The sequence below is a fragment of the Mesoplodon densirostris genome, chromosome 1 (genome assembly GCF_025265405.1).
Source record: "Mesoplodon densirostris isolate mMesDen1 chromosome 1, mMesDen1 primary haplotype, whole genome shotgun sequence".
Taxonomy (NCBI): domain Eukaryota; kingdom Metazoa; phylum Chordata; class Mammalia; order Artiodactyla; family Ziphiidae; genus Mesoplodon; species Mesoplodon densirostris.
In genome coordinates this window covers 12,365,787-12,388,959 of record NC_082661.1, presented here as the reverse complement: position 1 = coordinate 12,388,959, position 23,173 = coordinate 12,365,787, and the positions used below count along the sequence as shown (strand labels likewise).

Sequence of the window (23,173 nt, the reverse complement as noted above, 5' to 3'; positions counted from 1 at the left end):
GGAAGTATAGGTTCGCACAGCACTGAGTTATACCCTTGTATCAAGAGGTCCTTTAAGAATTTCCACGTTATTTGGGTAGATAATACAGGGATGTATTGCTCCAGGAACTTGAGATAGCAGAAGAGAAACCATTTCTGTAGAGACGACAGTGTAAAGGCCACTGTCACTGTCATATCAGACAACGTCAACATTGCTAAGACCCTCGGAAGTCTGGCATCCAAGATCTCAAACACACCTATTATTATGCCCAGAAACAAAATGGGGCTTATTCAATGCAGGTCAGGGAAGTGAAACAGTAGTCCTGGCGAGCAGAGGCTTTGGGAACAGGCCTTAATTAAAGAAAATAGTGGTCAGCTGCGGAATGCAAACACCTGCTTACTCACACAGTTCCAGGAGTGCATCTCTGGGAAAGAAATTATTCCAAGGTATGCTCATCAGATGCAAGGGGAGAAACCCTGACAGCTTAGAGGGCTGCCGCCTGCCTCACCCCAAGTCCTCAGAGAGTTGCCCCCTCTCTTCTCAGCCACGGTCCCTCTTCCCAGCATCCCCTCTCCTCCCACCCCATCTTTTGCCACCACCCTCCTCCTTTGCCCTGCAAAGGGGTGGGAAGAGGAGAAGCAAAAGGGAAGCGCTTTCTGGTGGTCGAGGGATACAGTCTCTTTCAAGACATCTCTCTCCATCCCTCTCAGACCTTTCAACCGAACTTTCAGGGCATTCTGCAGACCGAAAATCCGCCCTGCGCACCCTGGTGCCTTCACTTATTGCACTACCAATGGGCTCAACAAGTGGAAAGTTCCAGAGGCGTCTAGAATGTTCCTCACTGCCAGGCAGGGTTCTCAGGTGGGCGGTAAAACGTCTTTTAAATCTGTCCTCTCTCAACAGGCACACAAACTGCTTTGTAAATGAAATGTCTGATGGTGTCCAGGGACTCAGAACATCTACCTGAGGGCTGGGAGAGCTGGACCTCAGCCTTGACGGCTTCATTTTCCCAAGACGGCTTCCACCATAGGAGAACCGCTTAAATCATTTTGCTTTCAGCAGAGTTTGGGTTTTCTTTAAACTCTTAAGCTACTGCATGCCCTTCCCTGGGTGTCCTTCCAGTCTCATCTCACTGCTCAGAAAGACCACGCCTCTGTAAGCTCCCACCTTGTGCCTCTCCATGGCAGCCATCTATTTTGTGGCCATCTTGTAATCCTAGACTGATTTGCTAAGGTTTGGAGAAATTATTCATTAAAAACAACAACAACAACAAAAAACCTCCCGGAAAATACAAGAATCATAGCCAGCGTTGAGGCGGGGGATGAGGAATGCCATTATCATTTCGTGCAGGTGTCGTCATCCCTCACCACCTGCATTATTCGGCCCTTCCAGGCACAAGAGCCCCCAGAGGGAACTCTGAGATGCCCAGCAAGTTCACAGTTTGGAACGATGCTCGAAAAGTGACTAATGAAACCAGCCTCGTGAGTGCCCCTCCTGGCCCCCAGCCCCGCACCCCATCCCGACCAGGTCCGCAGCGGGTGGGACCCAGCTCCGCCAGCAGGATGCGGTTCGACCCAAGTGTCTCGTCTGAGTCTCCACGTGTGGGAGTGGAACATCCTGTTTGCCTGCTGTGGCTCTTCAAAGAAGAGAAGCAAAAAGGCTGGGGCTGGAGGCACCTGGGCCAGGCCGGAGGCAGTGGGGGAGGGAGGGGGGAGGTGGCTTCAGCCGAGCGGCTGGCAGGACTCACTGGGCCTCCAGGAGATGCCAGGACACCGCAGGCTCGGCTGCCCCTTTGGCACTCCTGGCGTCAGCAGGCGTGAGGGGAGGGGGCTGCGAGCTATTTAACAAGAGCAGACGGGCTGCTCCCTGCCATGGGCTGGCGTGAGATGACCATGAAGGCCTTCAGGCTGGGGCTGCCCTCTCCACGAGCCCTCACCTGCTTCCAGGTGCAGCTCCTGGTGCCGCCGAGTCAGGGGGTGGCGGCTGCAGCCATCAGACTGGGACAGATTTGAAGAAGAAAAGGGATGCTGATTCCAAGAGTCTCATTTTCTGGGGCTGTGAGCTGCCTGGTATCTCTGCACGGGGTCTTCACTGCCACCGGCAAAGGGTCTCCTGGGCACTGGCCTAGGAGCTCGTGGCAATAGGCAGCTCCCATCCCAGGGCCCCTCGTGGTTGGCGCCCAGTGAAGATGGCTTAGAGGATAGAGAATGTCCTCAAAATCTCTTTCAAGAAAGTGGCCAGGACTTCCCTGGTGGTGCAGTGCTTAAGAATCCGCCTGCCAATGCAAGGGACACGGGTCCGAGCCCTGGTCCGGGAAGATCCCACATGCCGCGGAGCAACTAAGCCCGTGCGCCACAACTACTGAGCCTGCGAGCCACAACTACTGAGATCGCGTTGCCACAGCGACTGAAGCCCGCGCGCCTAGAGCCCATGCTCCACAACAAGAGAAACCACCGCAATGAGAAACCCATGCACCGCAACAAAGAGTAGCCCCTGATCGCCGCAACTAGAGAAAGCCCACGCTGCAAAGAAGACCCAACACAGCCAAAAATAAAAATAAATAAAAGTTTAAAAAACAAAGTGATTGATAAATTTAAAAAAGAAAAGAAAAGAAAGAAAGTGGCCAAAGACCAGGTACCCAGCTGCTGACCACAGCCTTCTTTATCACGGGGCAAATGGCCATGACGGAGGTCCAACGAACATTCACCCAGTGGATGAATAGACGCCACCCACCGAGCAATGACAGAGGGCTGGCAAAACAATTCAGGGTGGTACCAGCGCCACTAAGAGCACCTTCAAACCACACGCCAGGCAATGCATGGAGCACCCTCTCTAATCCTCACCGAACCTGAGGACCCCAGTCACACAGGGGAAGGACGGAGGACTTGGAGATTTGGTGTTTTGCCCCAGTGGCTGGTATATTGTCAGCTCAGCTGCCATGACAAGTACTAAGGACTGGGTGGCTTGCAAATCAAAACTTTCTTTCCTCAGAGTCCTGGAGGCTGGAAGTCCAAGACCAAGGTGATGGCAGCGCTGGTTTCTCCTGGCTTGTACGTGGCCATCTTCCCCAGGGTCACCCGGCCTCTGCTCTGTGTGTGTCTGTGTCCTAATCTCCACTCCTTATAAAGACACTGGTCAGGCTGGAGTAGGGCCCACCCCAAGGACCTCATTTAACGTTAGTCACCTCTTTAGAGACCCCCATCTCCCAACACAGTCACATCCTGAGGTACTGGGGCTTAGGAGTCTGACACATGAATTTGAGGGGAGACACAATTCAGCCCATAACAGTGAGTAAAAGAGAATGTAAAAAGGATGCAGGATGCAAACTCTGGCCATCCGGCTCTCGAGCCCACACTCCTAACCTCCAGGCTATCCTGCCACTCATACGGCAGAGCAAGAGGCCGTCGTTAAAAATGAAGATTGCATAGGAGTTTAACATGGAAAAGTGTACGTGAGTGTTAAGCGGCTGAACACAGAATTTTTAAAATGCACGTAAACTAAAGATAATGATCCCCAATATGTCCTTTAACGAGTGCTTGTGTGCCTAAGTGGGAAATAAACATCCCCAAAGGTCAGTATAGTAGGCTGAATGGTGCGCCCCCCCAAATGTAGGTCCACCTGGAACTTCAGAATGTGACTTTCTTTGGGAATAGGGTTAGCGGAGGATCTCAAGATGACATCATCCTGGACTTAGGGTGGGCCTAAATCCAAGGAGAGTTGTCATAAGAAAAGGAGAGAACACACAGAGAGACACACGGAGAGAGGAAGGCCACGTGAAGGAAGAGGCAGAGACAGAGACTGGAGTGATGCAGCCACAAGCCAAGGAACACCAAGGACTGCCAGGGGCCACGAGCAGCTGGAAGAGGCCAGGAAAGAGTCTTCCCTCCAGCCTTTAGAAGGAGCACAGCCCTGCCGACACCTCAGTTTCAGGCTTCTGGCCTCCTGAGCTGTGAGAGAAAAAAATGTCTGTTGTTTTAAGCCACTCAGTTTACAATAATCTATTACGACAGCCCTTGGAAATGAACACAGTCACATTACTGATTTCACCTCACTCCTGCTTGAGCACAGAAAATGAGATGGCCCTAGGGGTTCCAGAAGGTTCCACAAAACCAGGACTCTGATGGGGAGGACTGGCCTCACCGGGGCTGGACTGTGATCATCCCCTGACCATGCGCCTCTAGTTGTGTGCAGGGAAGCGAAAGAAGAAGGTGGAGACCCAGGTGGGCAGGGGGCGGGCCTGCAGGCAGCCGAGCAACACCCCTTCGGGGAGACAGGCAGCCTTCGGAGCAGAAAACTCAAGTTGGCAGCTAAGTTGCATTCCCTACCTTTTTTTTTTTTTTTTGCCATCACAGCTGGGGCCCAGCAGGTTTCAGGTTTCAGCAGCCCCACATCTGGGGGCTGGACGCCAGGACTGTAAATTGCTTAATGTCGTGACCTTGGGAGCCAACCCTCAGGCTGCTGGCGGTGGGACTCGAAGTGAAAACAGAGAAGGGGGTCTTCCTGCCAGGTCTCCCCAACTCAAAGTCGTTATACAAGACGCCCCGCCCTCCCCAGATCCCAGACCGTGTGACTGATTAGCGTTCCCCTTTCTGCAAAGGAAAATATCCACATGGTGCTTCAATTTGAGACTATTCCGAGTCTGCTGATCCAGAAAAGGACTCCCTCACAGACGCATATTCATCCATATAGACAATGAGAAACTTAACCAGCCTTGAGGGCCCCTCCGTGAAGGTTTCATCCCTGTCTCGATCAAGTGCATTTCAAGCCTAATAAATCTTTTAACCCGTCTTAGGGGACAAGGCCATTAAAGCCCTAAATTAACATGCATCCGACCTCCTCTTCAAAGCCCTCCACCATGTTATTTCAATTGGGTACCAGGAGGAAAAAACATGAATCCTTTACTGCAACAGAACATTTTATTAATGGGATTTCATATTTGCTTCAAGAACCTGGTTTAGTTCCTACATGAAAAGGACTGAAAGAACACATAACTGTCCATGAATTGCAGTTCTAGAATGCAACTGCACACATAGACCTCAGACATGCTTTCACACCACACGGACAGACACAAAGAGTGAAGAAAACCAGCCTCCACCTCCAGCCCTCAGGCAAGGATCAGCGGGGCGCCGCAGAGGCTGCTGGGGCCAGGCACAGATGGGGACGTCCCCACCCCTGATGGAAGATCACCTCCCCTTCTGGGGATGGGGGGATGGGGTGCGCTCCCCCCAGGGGATAGGGGAGAAGACCTGAGGGCAGCTGGCAGAGAGCAAGCAAGAAGATAAAGCTCAGGTCAGCCCTTGTCCCAAAGCACCAGGGAAGGCCACACAGAAGGTTCTGTCACCTGGACAGTGCTCCTGCTTCCTGGACAGGCCCCCCACCGAGGTGGACGCCGTGCCAGGGTGAGAGCAGAAATCCAGAAAGAGCCCGAACACGGACAGAGACAGGGACCCGCCCGGCGAGCAATCCCCTCGCACACCCACGGGTTAGGTGCTGTGTCACTGCCGGGGGGGTGGCGGGGGGGTGATTTGTCCACATGTTCCTGGAGTCCTTAAGACTCAGATCCAAAGCTGAAATGACATGCTTTCTACGTGGGGTGAAGGCGTTTTATTTTCGCCTTTGGCCATCAGGGAGAAAGTTCAATGCTCTCTGGCACCCGTCCCCCACTCCCTCTTCTTCCCCTAAACTCCATTTTAAAGTTGTAAAAAAAAAAAAAAAAGTATTTCCAATGCTGTCCTTCCCTCCCCACCCTCAGAAGCCTGAGGGCCATGGCAAAGGCCAGGATCCAAGGCTCCTTCCACTTGAATGAAAACCCACGGACCGCTCTTTCTGGCTTTGCCCGATGGAACATGTCATTCTCTGGACTGGGCTTGACCGTTGAGAGCAAAAGGCAGCTGGCACCAAGACCGAGGTGCCCAGTAAGTCCAGCTCCAGTTCCCACTGCAGGCAGACTTGGAGAAGCGGGGGGCTCGGGGAGGGAGTGGGCTCCTAGACAACCCCGGTAGGCGTGGCAGCCCCTCCCCCCCACCCCTGGGTCCTCACCAGCTGGCCCAACCCTTCTTACTGAGGTCTACAAAGGAAGCGCTTCTCATTTCTTGGGTTCTGGGGAAATTCAAAGAAACGACACTGCTAAAAAGGGGCCTGGGGCATGGTTCCTTTCGCTGTCAAGGATGTGGCTGGGAGTGCTGACATCTCACTGAAGTCTTTTGATTTTTTTTAAACATCAGAGGTTGAGGACTTCCTTTTCAGTGGAGAAAACCACCTCCACTCTGCCCTCCCCAGACCAGACTTAGCACCAACCCTGAAGCCTGGGTGAGGGCATCCTGGCAACACGCAAAATCTGCAGTAAGTGTAGGCACTGGGGTCCCTAAGATTTATGGAAGAAGAATGAGTACCCCTGCCCCCCTCAAACCTGCAGGCTTCTCTTTCATGGTCCGAGCGAGCAATGACCTTGACCCTTCCCTCTTCTCCAATCTCCCTGCTATTCCAGGGAACCCATCATTCTACGCTGTGGAATTCAAACCAGAGGCTTCAGAGCAAGAAAGGTGTGTGAATTGGCGCCCAGAAACTTGCAGGAGCAGAATTCTGTTTTAAATCTTTCATATGGCACAACCTCAAGTCACTGAGCAGATTTGAAAGTGTTCCGTTTTCAGACCTTCGGGGAAGGGTCTGGAAGGATACACAACATAAGGCAGAAAGTGAGAGGGAAGAGGCAGGAACTGGGGGATTTTAGCTTTTCATTTCATCTCCTCCTGGATTATGTGAATTTTCTTCTCTTCATCTTAACAATGCATGTAGTAATTTAACAATTAAAAATAATTTTAAAAATTAACTTGTCCAGAATTCTGAGCAAGGCAGTAACAGGATGTGCTCGTGGCTAGTGCTGGCTTAGCGGGTTCCTGTGTTGGCCTTCCTCCCTGGAGTTCTAGCCATGTAGCTGAGCAGGACACATGTGTCCAGGCCACCAAGCTGACAGGGCCAGAACAGACCGGCATTGTCATTTCTTGTACATGTTAGGTTGCTGTGACTAATTTGATCCCTTCATGTCGTGGGTGACTCTCAGTGCCTTACTTAGTGACTGATGGGAATATTCTAGAATCAGCCAGGGCTGGAGGTACAGGAGAGCACAACTGAGCAAGGGAGGCGAAGGTGGGAAAGGAGAAGAAGCTAAGAGTGTTGGTTGGTCTTTAATCGCCAAAGACCATGCCGCTGTACCAGCGCCCAGGAAAGGAAGATGGTGGCACAGACCAGAAGAACAGTAAGAAAAAACACCACTGCTTCCCGTGGAACATGGGCCTCAGTGTGGCAGGAAGAGTCCGGCTGAACCAGAAGCGCTGGGTTCTCGCCCCGTTTCCCCTCTTCCAGCTCTGGGACCTCAGGCCATTCAGGTCACCTTCCCCTCAAGGAAACTTTCTCCCGTAAAGTGAGGTGCCAGGTTCCACCTTCCCCAAGACTACTTGATAGTCAGATAAGATGCACACACAAAAGCACGGTGTAAACTGTGAAGAGGTTCCGCCTTAATGTTTTCCCAGAATTCACTGAAGTGTAGAAAACTGACAGACATTATTTGGTGCTTTTTTGAAAGGTGGGGACCTAGCGAGGGTAAGGCACATGGATTCTGCTACATTTCTGAAAGTTATGTTAAGCCAGGGTTTCTCCACCTGGGCACCACTGACGTTCTGGACCAGATATGTGTGTGTGTAGGGGGTCTTGGGGTGGGGGCTCAGGGCTGTCCTGTGCATTGCAGGGTGTTTTGACAGCAACCTGGCCTCTGCCCATTAGGTGCCAGGAGCGCCCCCCCCCACTCCGATCATGACAACCGAGAATGTCTGCAGACACTGCCCCATGTCCCACGAGGGGCAAAATCACCCCCAGTTAAGAACTACTGCATTAAGACAATTTAAAGGACATGCACAGTTAGCACCTGTGGAGGGCTGGCTGCACGCCAGGTGCTGCACCAAGTCAGTGTTTCACAGACATGAGTGCATTTCATCCTCAAAACTGCCTTATCATAACCTGCATTTCACAAATGAGGAAACTGAGGCTCAGGGAGGGATGGCATCTTAGCCAAAGTTTCAAAGCTGCTAAATTCTAAAGTCAAAGAAAAGTCGGCTCTATGGAAACAACGTTGTGGCCATCAGGGAGCAACTCTTTAAAATGGGGCATTGGGACTTCCCTGGTGGCGCAGTGGTTAAGAATCCGCCTGCCAGTGCAGGGGACATGTGTTCGAGCCCTGGTCCAGGAAGTTCCCACATGCCACGGAGCAACTAACCCCGTGCGCCACAACTACTGAGCCTGCGCTCTAGAGCCTGCGAGCCACAACTACTGAAACCCGTGCTCCCCAACAAGAGAAGCCACCGCAATGAGAAGCCCACGTACCACAACGAAGAGTAGCCCCCGCTCACCGCAACTAGAGAAAGCCTGTGCACAGCAACGAAGACCCAACGCAGCCAAAAATAAATAAGGTAATTAATTAATTAATTAACTAAATGGGGCGTTGAAGGCTTGTGGACTGCTTTGCTGCTTGGAGAGGTAGCCGTGTTTGCCGAAAGCCCCCACATTACCGATGAGGCCACAGAAGCCACACCAGGAAACAGGACCCACCAGGGGTCAGATGGAGGCAGTCCTGGAACATGAGCTCCCACCTCCCCCTCCAGCCTAACTTAACATACAGTGACAATGACAGTAAATCTGAGCTCGGCGTCCAGGAAGTGATGGGCAGGGAGGGGTAAGGGAGGGGGCAGGGGGTTAGGTCATCAGGGTACAAACAGTGAGCCATGGTCAGGAGACTGCGGGTTCGCAGCTGAGTTTCTAGTAACAGAGATGGCTCTGCACCGAGTCATCTGCATTCTCTTGACTGGCTGATGAGGGACGGGCACAGCCGGAGCTGGGGATCAGAGCCAAAGTGCCTGGCTTGCAAGAGAACCAAACCTTATGAGCCCAGCCGGCACATTCTATAAATAGTCACCGTTGAAATTAAACTGGTTTCCATGGCCTCAGGATCTAACCCCGGCCAGTCCCTCCCAGCTTAGCTTCTTCATCTCCCTCCCTCACTCCACTGCAGGCACAGACACAGTGGATTCCTGCCCCAGGGCCTTTGCAACTGCCATTGGCTTCCCTGGAAGGTCCTGCCCCCAAGTCTTCTCACCCAGCTCCCCCTTGCCACTCAGATCTCAGGCATCTCTTCAAGGAGTCCTCCCTGACCACTAGACCCAAAATAGGTCCCTCTCGGTCACTCTTAACCCGTCATCTGTTGTATCTCCTTCTTAGCATTTATCTCTGTCTGTCCTCTTGGGTGGACAGGTGCTGATTTCCTCACTGCGCACCCAGTTCCTAGCACAGTCCCTGGTACATAGGAGGCCCTGCATCAATATTTATAGCATAAAGGAATGAAAGAAAAAACAAGTTCACGCACCAGCAAACCAACCAGAACTGAACTAGACCTCCCAGGGGAGTTTTTAAGATTAAAAAGTCACTGCAGTGAAGTGCGATTCACTGAAGAAATCAGCTCTCTGTAAGATCACCTCCTCCTTCCTGCTTCCCACAACTTAAAATTGTCCAACAGCAGCCTTTGACTGTAGGCTAAAGTTCCAGGGAGACGCCCCCAGTACTACCCTCACCTCTCCTGGCTTTACCTACACGTGCCGGGCACACAACTGGGCCACGTTGGCAGAGCAGGATTAAATCAGAGAACAGTCTCTCTAACTATGAATTTTCCAGGTAACAAAGTTTTACGCCCCCCAACTTTTCTTAAGATATCATTTATGGGGACTTCCCTGATGGTCCAGCTTTGAGACTCCACGCTCCCAATGCAGGGGGCCCGGGTTCGATCCCTGGTCAGGGAACTAGATCCCTCAGGCTGCAATTAAAGGTCCCGCATGCTGCAATGCAGATCCCACGTGCCTCAACTAAGACCCGGCGCAGCCAAATAAATAAATAAACAAATAAATAAATAATTTTTAAAAAAATATATCATTTATGATGAAATTCTTATTAAAACGCCTAACACATTCTTCAGTGAACACGCTGACCACAATTTAAGTTTTGCTTTATAATCTGGGGTCATTAGGATCACTAAGTGCATCACCATCCTGTAGCACAGGGATGCCCCCAGTGTGGTGTGTGGGGGCTGTGAGATTCCCCACGCTCAGTGGTTCCCAATCAATGCGCTGTGGTTTTGTGTTTAGTATCACTTTTCTGCTTCCTCCCTGGTTGTCAGCCATCACTTCTTGCTTCCCCTCACTCCACAGCCTCTACCAGCACTTCAAGTGGGCTGTGAACTGAAAAACCAGAACCTGTTAGAACTGTGTGTAAACCAAGAATCAACAGGACCTGAATGAAGACCCGAGAAGCTCTCCTTTAAATGAGATTCGTGGGTGTCAGGTCATCTCATCTGATGCTCAGGGAAGATCTTCCCATCCTTCCAGGCTCCAGCTGTGCCCCAAAGTCCACGCTGCCCTCTCTGCAGCCTCCGGGGCTCAGGGCACTGCCTGCCGTGGGAAGGGGCTGAGGCCTCTGGAGTTTCCTGGTGAGCTGGTGCTGAAAGCAGCCTGCCCAGACAGCTCGGCGATAAAGCCAAGCGGTGCTCGACGAAGCCAAAGCCGCTGAGGAGGTTTTTAAGTTACGTGAAATCTTGTGGTTCCAGACATGCTCTCCTCAGCTTCACTCTCCTTCACTTAGGAAAGCAGGGCTCTTGTGAGGGCCTCTGGAGAGCAGAGACCCATAGACTCTGCTGAGCATACATTTTGACAGTTGCCAGCAAGGGCCCCAACAGGCAGAGGTTTCTGAAGTGAAACAGAACCCAGAGGCCTTCGCAGGGACTCACTGTGGACTCAGCTCAGATTCCAAATATGTTCTCTCCACCCAATTATGCCCGAGGAAGATAGTTAGTGCCACTGTCCCCCGCTCAAATAAATGACTTTTTTTTTTTTTTTGCGTTACGCGGGCCTCTCACCGTTGTGGCCTCTCCCGTTGAGGAGCACAGGCTCCGGACGCGCAGGCTCAGGGGCCATGGCTCACGGGCCCAGCTGCTCCGCGGCATGTGGGATCTTCCCGGACCGGGGCACGAACCTGTGTCCCCTGCATCGGCAGGCGGACTCTCAACCACTGCGCCACCAGGGAAGCCCCAAATAAATAAATGACTTTTAACAACAGGGTATAAAAGTATTTTCTTTATAGTAAGTAGTTTGAACTGCATTGTGCCACATTTGTTAGATGTGTGTGCACATGCATATTTATAGGAAAAAAATGATGGAAAGTCTAGACATTAAATGCTATCTCCAGGCATAAAATTATGAATTGTTTTTAACTTTATATTTTGGCTTCCCAAGTTTCTTTTGTTGAGCATGTATGATTTTTCTAGTTAGGTCAATAAAAGCTTTTCTTAATAAAAGTTATTTTTAGGGCTTCCCTGGTGGCGCAGTGGTTGAGAGTCCGCCTGCCGATGCAGGGGACACGGGTTCATGCCCCGGTCCGGGAGGCTCCCACATGCCGCGGAGCGGCTGGGCCCGTGAGCCATGGCTGCTGAGCCTGCGCGTCCGGAGCCTGTGCTCCGCAACGGGAGAGGCCACAACAGTGAGAGGCCCGCGTACCGCAAAAAAAAAAAAGTTATTTTAAAAATATTTTGTCACTTAAAAAAATTGTCCTTGGTCCCTTTTATTTCCTCCTTTCTGCACCAGCTAAACCTCCCACAGTCTGAATCCAGCGGGGGTGCCCTGGTCACAGAGGCCTAGCTCCATTTTGAGACGTGTCGCAGGCCTAACACGAGGAGAGCTGGCGGGGCAGGAGAGCTGTCCCACCGCATGGAGAGCCAGCAGGCCCACCTCAGTCCGTGCGGCTGCCTCGCCTTCTGCGATCCCAGAAAAGGATTGTATTCGCGTGGCAATCCCTCTGCCCCAACCGGTCTCATGCGGCTTTGAGGAGCCATGAGGGGCTGCCCACGAGGCCGGGACAGCTGCACAGGCTGTGAGTGTGTGCAGAGTACAGTCTTTGAAGGCAGGTGCATCGGCCTCCAGCACGCCCTGCACCTATGGGACTTTGTGCTAACAAACCACTTAGTCTCCCGGAACCTTGCTTTTCTCATCATCAAAATGGGAATACTACTACTCACTGGAGATTAAATGAGATAATATATGCCAAGGGGGCACAGAAGGGCACCCCTGAAGGGTAGATATTGTTCTTTTCTTTTTTTTTTTTTTGCAGTACGCGGGCCTCTCACCGTCGCGGCCTCTCCCCTTGTGGAGCACAGGCTCCGGATGCACAGGCTCAGGGGCCATGGCTCACGGGCCCAGCCGCTCCGCGGCATGTGGGATCCTCCCGGACCGGGGCACGAACCCGTGTCCCCTGCATCGGCAGGCGGGCGCTCAACCACTGCGCCACCAGGGAAGCCCCAGTAGGTATTGTTCTTATTGAGAATACCTAGAACACAGGGGCTTCAGTGCAGGTTCTCAGTCCTGGCTGCATTTCAGAGTACCCTAGGAAGTTTGTAAAAGATTCTGAGGTCCGGGTGGGGCAGATACCCCTGTGTGGCTACAGACACAAGAACTGCCTTTAACCATGCATCCCTTTCCCTCCACAAATCCATGTCCATGGCATCCCTCCCATTGGCTCAACATCACTGCCTCCAGGAAGCCCTCAGCAAGTCTCCCGTGCTGACTGGAGTCCCTTCAACACTCAAATTTGACTTAGAATCCGTGTGGAATTTGCACTTGCCACTGTACCAACTGGAAAACGTTCTCAAGCTAATATTTGTATTTTCTACCTATTTGTTTTCTATCTGACGCTGAGCAAATGAGGCCTTCTGCATGCTGGGACATGGCTCTGGGCTCTGTGCATACTCCAGGTGATCAGAAAAATGCCATCTGATGCCGTGGGCCAGTGGTTTTCAAAGTGTAGTTCCAGGACCTGCAGCATGAGCATCACCTGGGGACTTGTTAGGACGGCAAAGTCTCAACCCACCTGGGAACCATCAAGTCCACTGGTTAACTCTGGGGGTGGGGCCCAGCTTCTGTTTTAACAACAGGTGGCTCTAGGCTTGCTCATGTTGGAGGAGTGCTGAATTAAGCTAAGAGCTGGTCTCCACTTGTGGGCCAAGTAAGGCCTTTGCTTCCCCAATAAGAACAAGGCCAGCAGAAGTTTGAAATCTGTCAGTGTTCCATGGTCCACATGTGTGCATACAACGTTTCATAAGAACAGAGCATGCTATGAATAGTCACATCTGCAAATTCATGCCTAAAAAAATCTCTGCAGTGCAGTTTCACCCCTCTTGCCTATTTTACTGCTGGCGTTCCTCATACAAAAATTGGCCAGAACACTAAAGTTTACCCCTTCTAGGTCCATTTTTTTAAGCCTAACTTTTGCTGCTTTAAGTGGACTACATTGGCAAAGTGGACTATGGGGCCAACTGAAGTACGATGTTTGCACAAAAGCCCCAGGTTCCCCGCCACTCCGAGTCCACGTGCTTCTGCTTTTCTAGATTTTTCTGGCTGCTCCTACCTTCAGCGGTTACCACTCGTTGCTTCCTCAGTGTGGGTTCCTCAAAGAGCTCCAGCCTCCCTTCTCATCTGGTTGAGAAGACAGATAACCCTGCTCCATCAAACTATGTGTAGACCAAGAGGAACAAGGCCTGAGGGCGGCTCCAATGGGTCAAACCCTGGGCCTGGCAGGCCAGCCTGCCCTTTCACCAACCACGGCCCCTTCACATGCCACAGCCTGCCCAGTCGGGTGGGACGGCTTCTAGGGTGTTGAACATTTGGTTTTAACTGAATTTTTCCAGGCTGGGAAAAAAATGCCAGTTTTCAAATCAAGGTGCATGTAGGGAAGTCAGGTTACCTGGTCCTGGAGCTTCTGGAACATCAGTGGGTGCGGTTCCTCCAGTATCGTCTCATTGAGCCGGGACTGGCCCTCGACGTTGACTTGTGAAGAGGCCTTGCTGGACAGAAAGGTCATGTAGATCTCCTTTGCCTTTTCCTGCATCTGGGGGAGACACGGAGAGCCTGTCTGGTATCGGCAAGCACAGCCCTTCCCGGCCTGAGCCCAGAAGGAGCGCTGCTGTAAAAGCCCTGGGGGATTTGGCTGTGACTCCAGAGATGAACTGGATGGGAGGTCGGCGGGCGGGGGGGCTCATGGTCAGCCTGGCCCCTTCCCCTCCTCTTCCATGCATCTGGCAGGCCAGCCTGCCCTTTCACCAACCACCGCCCCTTCACATGCCACAGCCTGCCCAGTCGGGTAGGCCACATCTCCTGTCTCAAAACCGCTACACTATCCATTCCGAAAAGATGTCGGAAAGAATCCCAGCCCAGAGTGAGGGACATTCAGTAGCGTTCACAGCCATCCCGTGACTGCTCCAAATCAAGGCCTCGTGGGAACATTATTCAGCAGTAAAAAGGAATAAAGTACCGACACATTCTACAACATGGATGAACCCCGAAAGCATTATGCTCAGTGAAGGAAGCCAGACATGAAAGGCCACACGTTACATGATTCTATTTCTATGAAATATTCAGAAATGGCAACTCCATAGAGACAGAGACATGAGTGGTCGGCTGGGGGAGGGGGAAACGGGGAGTGGCTGCTTAATGGGTAAGGGGGTCTCTGTTTGGGGTGATGAAAAGGTTCTGGAACTGGATAGTGGTGATAGCTGTATAACACTGTGAATGTATTTAATGCCACTGAACTGTACACTTTAAAATGGTTAAAATGGTAAACATGAGAGACCTAAAAAATGGTCAGCGTGGTAAGATGTATGTTGTGTCTACTTTACCACAATACAAAAAAATCAAGTTAAACCATGAACACATATCCCAACCAGTGATCAAGCCCCTACTATGTGCCAGACACATGTTAGGTGTTTTACAACTATGGTCCCATTTCCTTAATCCCTTGGGCGCCCATAAAGTGCCATTTTTCCTGTTAGTGCCACATCCCTGATGAGGACACAGAGGCCAGGAGAGGTGACGTGGCTTATCCAGGGAGCCTACAGGGAGACATAGGACCACCTGACTCCAAAGCCTGGCATTTCTGCTCAGTTCCACGCCTGCGCAATACATTATCCTCCCAGCAGGCGATGCATTGTCAGCCTTCCAGGGCTGGGGGTTGTTTTCAGGGAAGGAGGTATGAGAATTAGCAAGAGAGAGAACACTTGCTGCCTGCCCAAGTGCCGTCGGGCTGGAAGGCATCAACCCTACGGAGGCACTGCCCTGGGAGGGCTTGTCAGTGGGGTTCGAAAAGCTGTGCACATCTGCACTTAGGTTGCACCAAAACCCAGCAGTGGCTGGTACAGGAACGCTCTCACGGCGAGCGCTGTTAAACACAGCAGGCCTCTGTGCTGGGGTCCTGCAGGGCGTCCCCTGAGGATTCTATGTTCTCTGGCTTCCTGTGCTCGCACCTCACAGGTGGCAAATATGGGGCTTTTCTCCAAACATTAGAGCCTCAGTATTAGCTCACCCTACAGAGGAAGCCAGACAACAAATGCCTCTGACATGGAGCCACGGAGCTATGATTTGTGGGGGGGATGCAAGGAGGCTTTTTGGGGTCTGCCTAGAAACCGCCATTCTCTCCAGAGAGCCCACCTGGGGCCTCACACGTGCTGCAGAGCTTGGCTTAGGAAACCCCAGGCTCTGAAACCCTTTGGCCTCATGGAAACCACCAGAAGGTTTCAATAGCAGGTGCTTGAAAGGAGGCGAAAAGCAGTCCTTTAACTTCTTTAGGTACCGAGACTCGTTGACAAACGACCCCACGAGATGGAGGCCTGACCACCTGCCATCCCCCCAGAAAGAAAGCCTTGGCAAGACGTGCAGGAAGACCGTCCAGGTCGGGGCCTTAATATGGCTACTCCAGAGGACAGGCCTGGAGACCGCTGTGGAGACCGGATGGGGCAGTACTTTGGGGCCACCCAGCTCTTGAAGACCCACTCCCTCCAGGAAGCCATGAGCTTCCCTCCCACCACCCACATCTGTCAGGAAGGAACGTTTTTGGAAAACCACTTCCTGTTTTAACAATACTTCATGAAAGTAGACTTTCAGCCAGATTAGCAAACTCCATGTGAGGCCCTGGAAGCAGAAATCACTTGAGGCCTCCCCTCCTTCTTCCCTCCCCCCTGAACACACACACACACACACACACACACACACACACACACACACACACACACACACACACACACACACACACACACACACACACACACACACACACACACACACACACACACACACACACACACACACACACACACACACACAGTTTTCCATATGGATGTAAGCTGTCTTGGGTGGTTCTGAAAAGAAGAAGTACAATGAGTAGCTCGAGGCTTAGACGTGGGGCGGGAGGGAGAACAGGAAGCAGGTCCCGGGGAGGCGGGGCCTGTAGGTGTATCAGCCTCGGGCCTCTCAGCACCCCCTGCATGTCCCCAACACCCCGAGTCTCTGGGAAGAGTGCAGGGCCCCCGAGGTGCCCAGGCCAGGGCCACCCTCATTTCTGACAGATCAGTCAGAGTGACGCCTTCGTGGGCAGAGCTTATCTGGCTGGGCTGGGAAGCGTGACTGAGAAGGGAAACCCTGAGACTGCCAACCGCAGGCCGGTCATGGGAAGGCCTGGTGTCCACGCCAAGAACACTTAGCAAAAAAGAAGAACCGGGTCTCTTGAGTTATTTTGGTATATTTTCCAGAGCTTAGTTAACCCTATTGCAGCTCCTGTCGGGACAGGTTGAGAACATCCCCCACTGGTGAGGCCACCTGGGTCTGGGACTCTCGGTGTGACCTGGAAAGACGGTCGGCCGCTCTCCTACCAGACTCTACAGACTCTACCAGAGCAGCTGCCCAGCCGTGGACAGCAGCCGTGCCCAGCGCCCAACTCTGCCCCAGACGGTGCTGGAAAAGGATCCCCCCCGGGCTTGTGTGGTGACTCCCGGCATCAACCTGAGGAATGCCTGTGGGAGCGTGTCCACCCCGGTCTGCTTCCCAGACACCCCCCGAGCCCGGGACCTTCCTCCCCGCCGGGCAGTGCATCAGCCACAGCGATGCTCAGCAGAAGTCAGTACTCCAACGCTGCTCCCAGGAAGTGCACGCTTAGGAGAAGCAAATTCACTTTAGTATTAGCCCCAGAAACAAAACTCGACCCAGAACGAAGGCAAAGGCATCGGCAGCCCACGCTCCGACGAGCGTGCCTCTCTACGTTCTGACTCCTCTCCCTCATCCCATAAGCGTGCTTTAAATTTTTCCATTGGGAAAATAAAACAAAACCTTTTACCCACATCCCCCTATAGTCAATGACTTCTTACTGAAACATCTCAAAAGAAAAACAATGTGCCTTTGTGTCTGCACTTTCTCCCTCCCACCTGCTCCCCAGCCCCTGGCTTCTGCCCACCCTGCCAGCCCACTGCCGTCCTTCTCCTGGACTGCTCTCTGGCCCCTGGCCCTGCTCAGTGCCGCTGCCCTCTCAGGATTCCCCCACACCTCCCTGTTTCTGTCTCCTTTGCCAGCTCCTGTCCCTCTGTCGCCCCCATAATCTCTGGGGTTTCCCAAGTTCTGCCCTAGGCTGAACGCTTGCCTAGCCGCATGCTCTCCCAAGATTTCAGCCCATCCCTCTCCCCGAAGCTACTGACCATGTAGCCAACTGATTTCTAGTAATGTGGGCTTGGATGTCCCACAGACACCTCACACCTAACACCAAGGAAAGAAGTGGTCCCCTCCTGGCAGGGGGCTCCTGCCGTCTCTACTCCAGGAAGCCGGGAACAGTGATCCCCCAATGCCTCTCTCACCTCACACCCTGCCTGTCACTGAGTCTCGCTCATCTTGCCAGCCCATTCCTCTCTGTCCCCATCACTCTGCCAGAGATGGACAACGGGACAGGACACATAAGGAAATTAAAGGATCAAGCCACTACCTTCATTACTATCAGCTTCAGAAAGAGAATGAGGCAAAGAAAATGTCAAGTAAACGATTTGAGAATATTTCTGAGAACAGGCTCAGGAAATGGAAAGCAGATGGAGGGACAGCGGATGACTCTGCAGAGAGCAGCAAGGAGAAACCTAGGCGCCTGCAAGGTTGGTGAGGGGAGGCGGCAGGGATGGGGATGCAAAGAACTGTCCCCAAATGGCAGGAACTCAGGGGCATCTGGGGACGCAGGCAGGAGGGATGGAGAGGGCAGCAGAAAGAAGCCGTTAGACCCCCAGGTCCCAACCCCCAGCTCTGAGCAGTTATCCACCCCCCTGGAGTTTTCTTCTCTAAAGAAACTGATGCAGGGAAGCTGCAGACAGAGACACGAAGGAGGGCAAGGAAGAGATGCCAAACCGAACACAAGGGTTAAGTGAAATTCCGCACACAGACGCCCAGCAAATTTCTCCCAACCCAGCTGATTGGAGGTATGTTTAGTTTATAAACACATCGGGGGACTTCCCTGGTGGCGCACTGGTTAAGAATCCACCTACCAGTGCAGGGGACATGGGTTCGAGCCCGTCTGGGAAGATCCCATATGCCACAGAGCAACTAAGCCTGTGCGCCACAACTACTGAACCTGTGCTCTACAGCCTGTGCTCCGCAACAAGAGAAGGCACCACGGTGAGAAGCACATGCACTGCAACGAAGAGTAGCCCCCACTCGCCACAACTAGAGAAAGCCTGCGCGCAGCAACGAAGGCCCAACACAGCCAAAAATAAATAAATAAAATAATTTAAAAAATAAAAATACAATCTGGCTTGTGGCCACCAGGAAGAGACTAGAGGGCCCCAGTCTATAGAAAACAAAAGCAGAAAAATTCCATAGGAAGATTTAAAGATAAAGTTTGAAATCTCCAAAAGAAAAAGTAGGAGCCAAAAGCCACAAAGATGAAAAACTAGGAGGGGAAAAAAGATAAAATTAAGGGCTCAGTCCAGGAGAGGAGGGCCATCACTGGGAAAGAAACCAGAGAAAATGGATGGAAAGAAGTTACTACAAAATAATGATAATAAAAATAACAATATAAGAACATCTCCCAGAACTACAAATTTCCAGATTAAACAGCTCCACAAAATGCCCCATACGATGAATGAACCTCACTCCCACTCTAAGCCTCTGACTGTACAGTTTTAGAATACTGGTGGTGAACAAGCAAAGAAAACAAAACAGCTTACATGTAACATACTGATTCTTAACAAAAATGGAAGATAATGGGACAATGTCTTCAAAATTCTGAGTGAGTTTTAACCTAGAATTCAATTCTATGTTCCATCAGATTATCCATGAAGCAGGAGAAGAGGAAAAAAATAACATTTCACTCAACGTGATTCTTTAAAGGTCTACCTGCCATGTGCCCTTTCTCAAGAAGCTATTGCTGGTCATGCTCCACCAAAATGAGGGAGTGACTCAAGACAGATGAGGATCTGGGTCCAGGAGACAGGGGAGGGACAGAGGGAATGGCCACTGGTGGCAAAGGAAGACCGGGGGGTGCCCCAGTGGGTGGGGTAGTCAGGGGGCCCCGGGAGGAGTCCCCAGGGGAACTCGGACTGCAGAGATGATCTGAGAGACCTGTGTAACACCGTATCGAGAAGCATTTTAAAGGGCTATCCGAGAGTATAAAAATAAGAAAAGCAAAAAATGGTCCAAGAAGAAAAAAATGTAATCGTAGCATCCTCTTTGGCTCAGCAGCAAACAGTAAACAAAAAAGTTTTAATAAGGAAAATGCAGTAGACAGGGATGTAAAGTAAGTGAAACCTTGGTTACAGTAAGAAGACAGTAGGGGATGTCAGAAAATTACACAGTGAGCCAGGAAGGAGTGGAGATGCCGGGCAGGCCCATGGCAGACCCCAGCCCACACCGTGAGCAGCTGAGCTCCTATCCGGTCCCGCCTGGACCTGGCCAAGTCCACGTCAAAGGTCAGAAAGACACAGCCCAAACCAGAGACAGAGTGAAACCTGGAGGGTGCTGAGGGAATGAACCCTTCTTACGGCATCTGCTTGTGAACTGAATGACTTTCATATAAGGAGTACTCATCACTTTTGGATTTTTAAGTAGTTTTTTTTTTTTTTTTTTTTAAATAAAGAAGATGGTGTTTTAGCCTTTCAGGAAAACCTTTACTATTACTTTAAATAAGAACATCAAACACTCTAAAACCTTGGATCAAGTTTTAGTGTTAAATAAATACAATAAAATTAATAAATACCATAGACCCCTCCCCCCATAACTGTTAACTCTAAAACACTATAAAAATGCATGGTACTATTATATTTAAATATCAGTGCAAGTTGCTCTCAGAGTTATGATTATTAGACATCTTGTACCACCCCACCACTTCCCCACCCCCACTCGGTTTGGTTTTTACAAATCTGTACGAGCTGCTGTATCCATCTTAATCCTTGTTACACAGTAAACAGGCCCAATATGCATGTGCAGATGAATGAATGAATGAATGAATGAATTCAGGGATAGCCAAAGAATGAACACCTTCTTGGAGCTTCTTCTGAGGTTTTATAAGACATAAGTGCTGCTTTATGTTAAAAGATAGATGGATCTCACATGCTAATTCATGGGGAAGAGGCTCTTCATAGAAAAATGTTAAACCATAAAGAAATAGCAAAGGGAGAGTACTGCTTTGAAAGCTGATTGTGGAATATGAACATCTGGCAATTACAACCCCAGGGAGGGAGGGTGGGAGGCATCACCCTCCCAACTTCCTATAGCCCCGGCATCCCCACCATAAACACAGAGCGTTGAGACCCTCCCAAACTAAAGGGCTGCTTTCCTGTCTGCCAGCGGGCAAAGCACAGACCAAGGAAGGCTGCAAAAACACAGCACCAATCCACTGTTTGGAGCTTCTGAGAAATGCAAGCCCCAACAGAAAGGATGGCACGCTCCTCTCTCAAGTCCACCCCTAAGGCTGCAACTGCAGCTCAAGGTGAGCGAGAGGGCGGGACCCTACCCACGGCAGATCCTCAGGTGTCAGCTGACCTAAGTGGAAATTGGGAAGGAAACAGCGAGCCTGGCACTGTCCTAGGCACACAGTCCCAGTGGGGGAGAAGGCAAACAAAGATCACAAACCTTATAGAGCCTGCATGATAGAGGGAAAACCAAACTGTACAGAAGATAAATAAATTATACAAGGTACCAGAGATCTGGCTGGATAATTATAGTAAAAAGTTGAAAAAAACCCCAACCAGCACAGGTCTTATTTAAATAGATGCAAAAGTGAGATATGCATCAATCCCACAACTGCCTTAGTTCACTGTAGAGATAAATGGTCCACAAACTTCATGCTGGATCAGACGTAATAAGTCTGATTGCGAAATGCAGTTGGGCGGACTTCTCCCTGTGCTGTGTCCTCTCTGCTTCTTAAAATCAGTGAAACAGAACTTACTTCTGGTTCTACTTCCCCTGCAGCCAGACCCACTACATGGTCTGGAGCGGAGAACTGGGTTGCATCCTGGCTCTGTCTGTACCGAGCTGGACGGCTGTAGGCGAGCCACAGCTTAACCTCCCAGACCACAGACCAGCATCTGGAAGGGTGGGAACTGTCACGATGCTGAGTGTGATGACCCAGACCAAGGTGTGGACCCCACAGGCCTCACACATGCACCTCCCCTTCCCAGCTCTGTCTGCATCCTCAAGCAGCTGACGGCAAGGCAGCATTCATTGCCCAGAAGCAACATCCAGGCCTCAGGACACAAACCTTCAAGCAGTCATATGCTAGGTGTCAGGGCTAGGGGAGCAGAGAGGGGCTGCCAGATTCTGGAAGCTCTGGCTGTAGGATGTGGACGGGACAGTGCAATCCAACCCCGTGGCTTTTCAGTGTTCACCTTGACACCCCGGTTCTCCAGCTGTGGCCCCAGTCTCAGACACAGCAGACCCAGCCTACCCCTCAAGCGCAAGCCTCCCGCCTTCCGGTCTTCCTTCAGCTCTTCTCTCCAGGCCTTCCTCCCCACAGGCTGTCCCCTCTTCCAGGAACACTCCCCCCATCTCCAAACTCCACTTAGATGTCAGCTTAAGAGTCACTTCCCCAGGGACCTTCCTGACACCCACGGCCTCTGCTCCCATGGATCCTGCACTTCCCATTTCTGTTCTCGTCACACTTGCAAAGGCTTGTTTAATAAGCAGCTTCCCCTCTAGAGGCCTGTTCCCTAAAGAGCCTCATCTGTCTTGTCCCTGTGTGTCACCCATGCTTTTCACAAGGCCTGGCCCCGAGCCGGCACGTTGCAAAGATCTGGCAAACTCAACTGAATTGAAGGGCACATCAGCATCACGTGCAGTGAAAACGACTGGGCAGCTCATGGGGCAGGTTCAAGTCCCAGCTCAGCCGCGTGGGTACCTCATCTGCCTGGTTTGTACACTGCAGGGGTGGCTGGCTGACCTGTCTGCCCCTCTAACCTCCAACACGCAAATTAAGGCAGAGAAATGGACATCTGTCTGCCTGCTTGACCCTGAGCTAGGGTTTTAGGGTGAGGCCAGATGAATCCATTGTCCAGGCCAGCATTTATTGACGGTTGTCCCTGGGCCCTGTGCTGGGTGCTGGGGGCAAAGGATTGTGATGGGCAGGCCTGCCTGACGGGGCACAGCCAACACCTGAGACCATTCACCAACCCAAAGGGCTCAGATAAAGTCATCCAGGGTGAAGAAGCAGGAAGGAAGCAAATGCCCAGCATCATGCCCGGGATGGCCTTCTGGGCTGACCTAGGAAATTCAGCTCAAGGGATCTTGGAATCCATCCTTGCCCCGAGAGAGGGGAAGGTGATAGAGCGAAGGTCACACTGCTCCATCTTGGGGAAAGGGTGTCTGAGGTGGAAAAGCCTTTGACTAAACCAATGAGAGACATTTTCTGCAAACGCATAATGGATTTGGGCCTCATGGATTCCAGCTTTTGGAGCCAGAAGCTTAAAAACTGGCAGCCCACAAGCCACATCTGCCCATGGATATGTTTTGTTTGGCAGGCAAGGTTTTACATTTTTAAAAAATTAGTTCCATCATTTATAAAATTGGATGGTTTCACATAAGAATCCAAATGTCCAGCTTCTCTGGAAAAACAGGCAGCATCAGACTAAAGGTGGGAGAAGATGCCTTAGGAAGCAAGGTCCCTCAGGGTTCTGGGGCAAGGGTGGGCAAGCAAAGACCTAGGTGGGTAGAACCCAAAGCAGGGAAAGCTCAGACGGCCACAGACCCCAAAGCGTTCACTGCCAAAGTCAGCTAAACCACCAGCTACAGCCTCTGGAGGCAGGGCAGGCCACCCACTAATG

At 51.5% G+C, this 23,173-nt stretch overlaps 1 protein-coding gene across 2 annotated transcripts in view; it reads right to left on the bottom strand.

Annotated features, from left to right (window-relative positions):
* The window catches only part of RGS10 (regulator of G protein signaling 10), a 37,966-nt gene that overhangs the window by 595 nt on the left and 14,198 nt on the right, over window positions 1–23,173 (bottom strand). For both annotated transcript variants that reach the window (XM_060098416.1, XM_060098425.1), the window contains exon 5: window positions 13,807–13,950. In XM_060098416.1, the coding sequence (XP_059954399.1) occupies window positions 13,807–13,950 (144 nt within the window). The remainder of the gene's footprint in view (window positions 1–13,806; window positions 13,951–23,173) is intronic.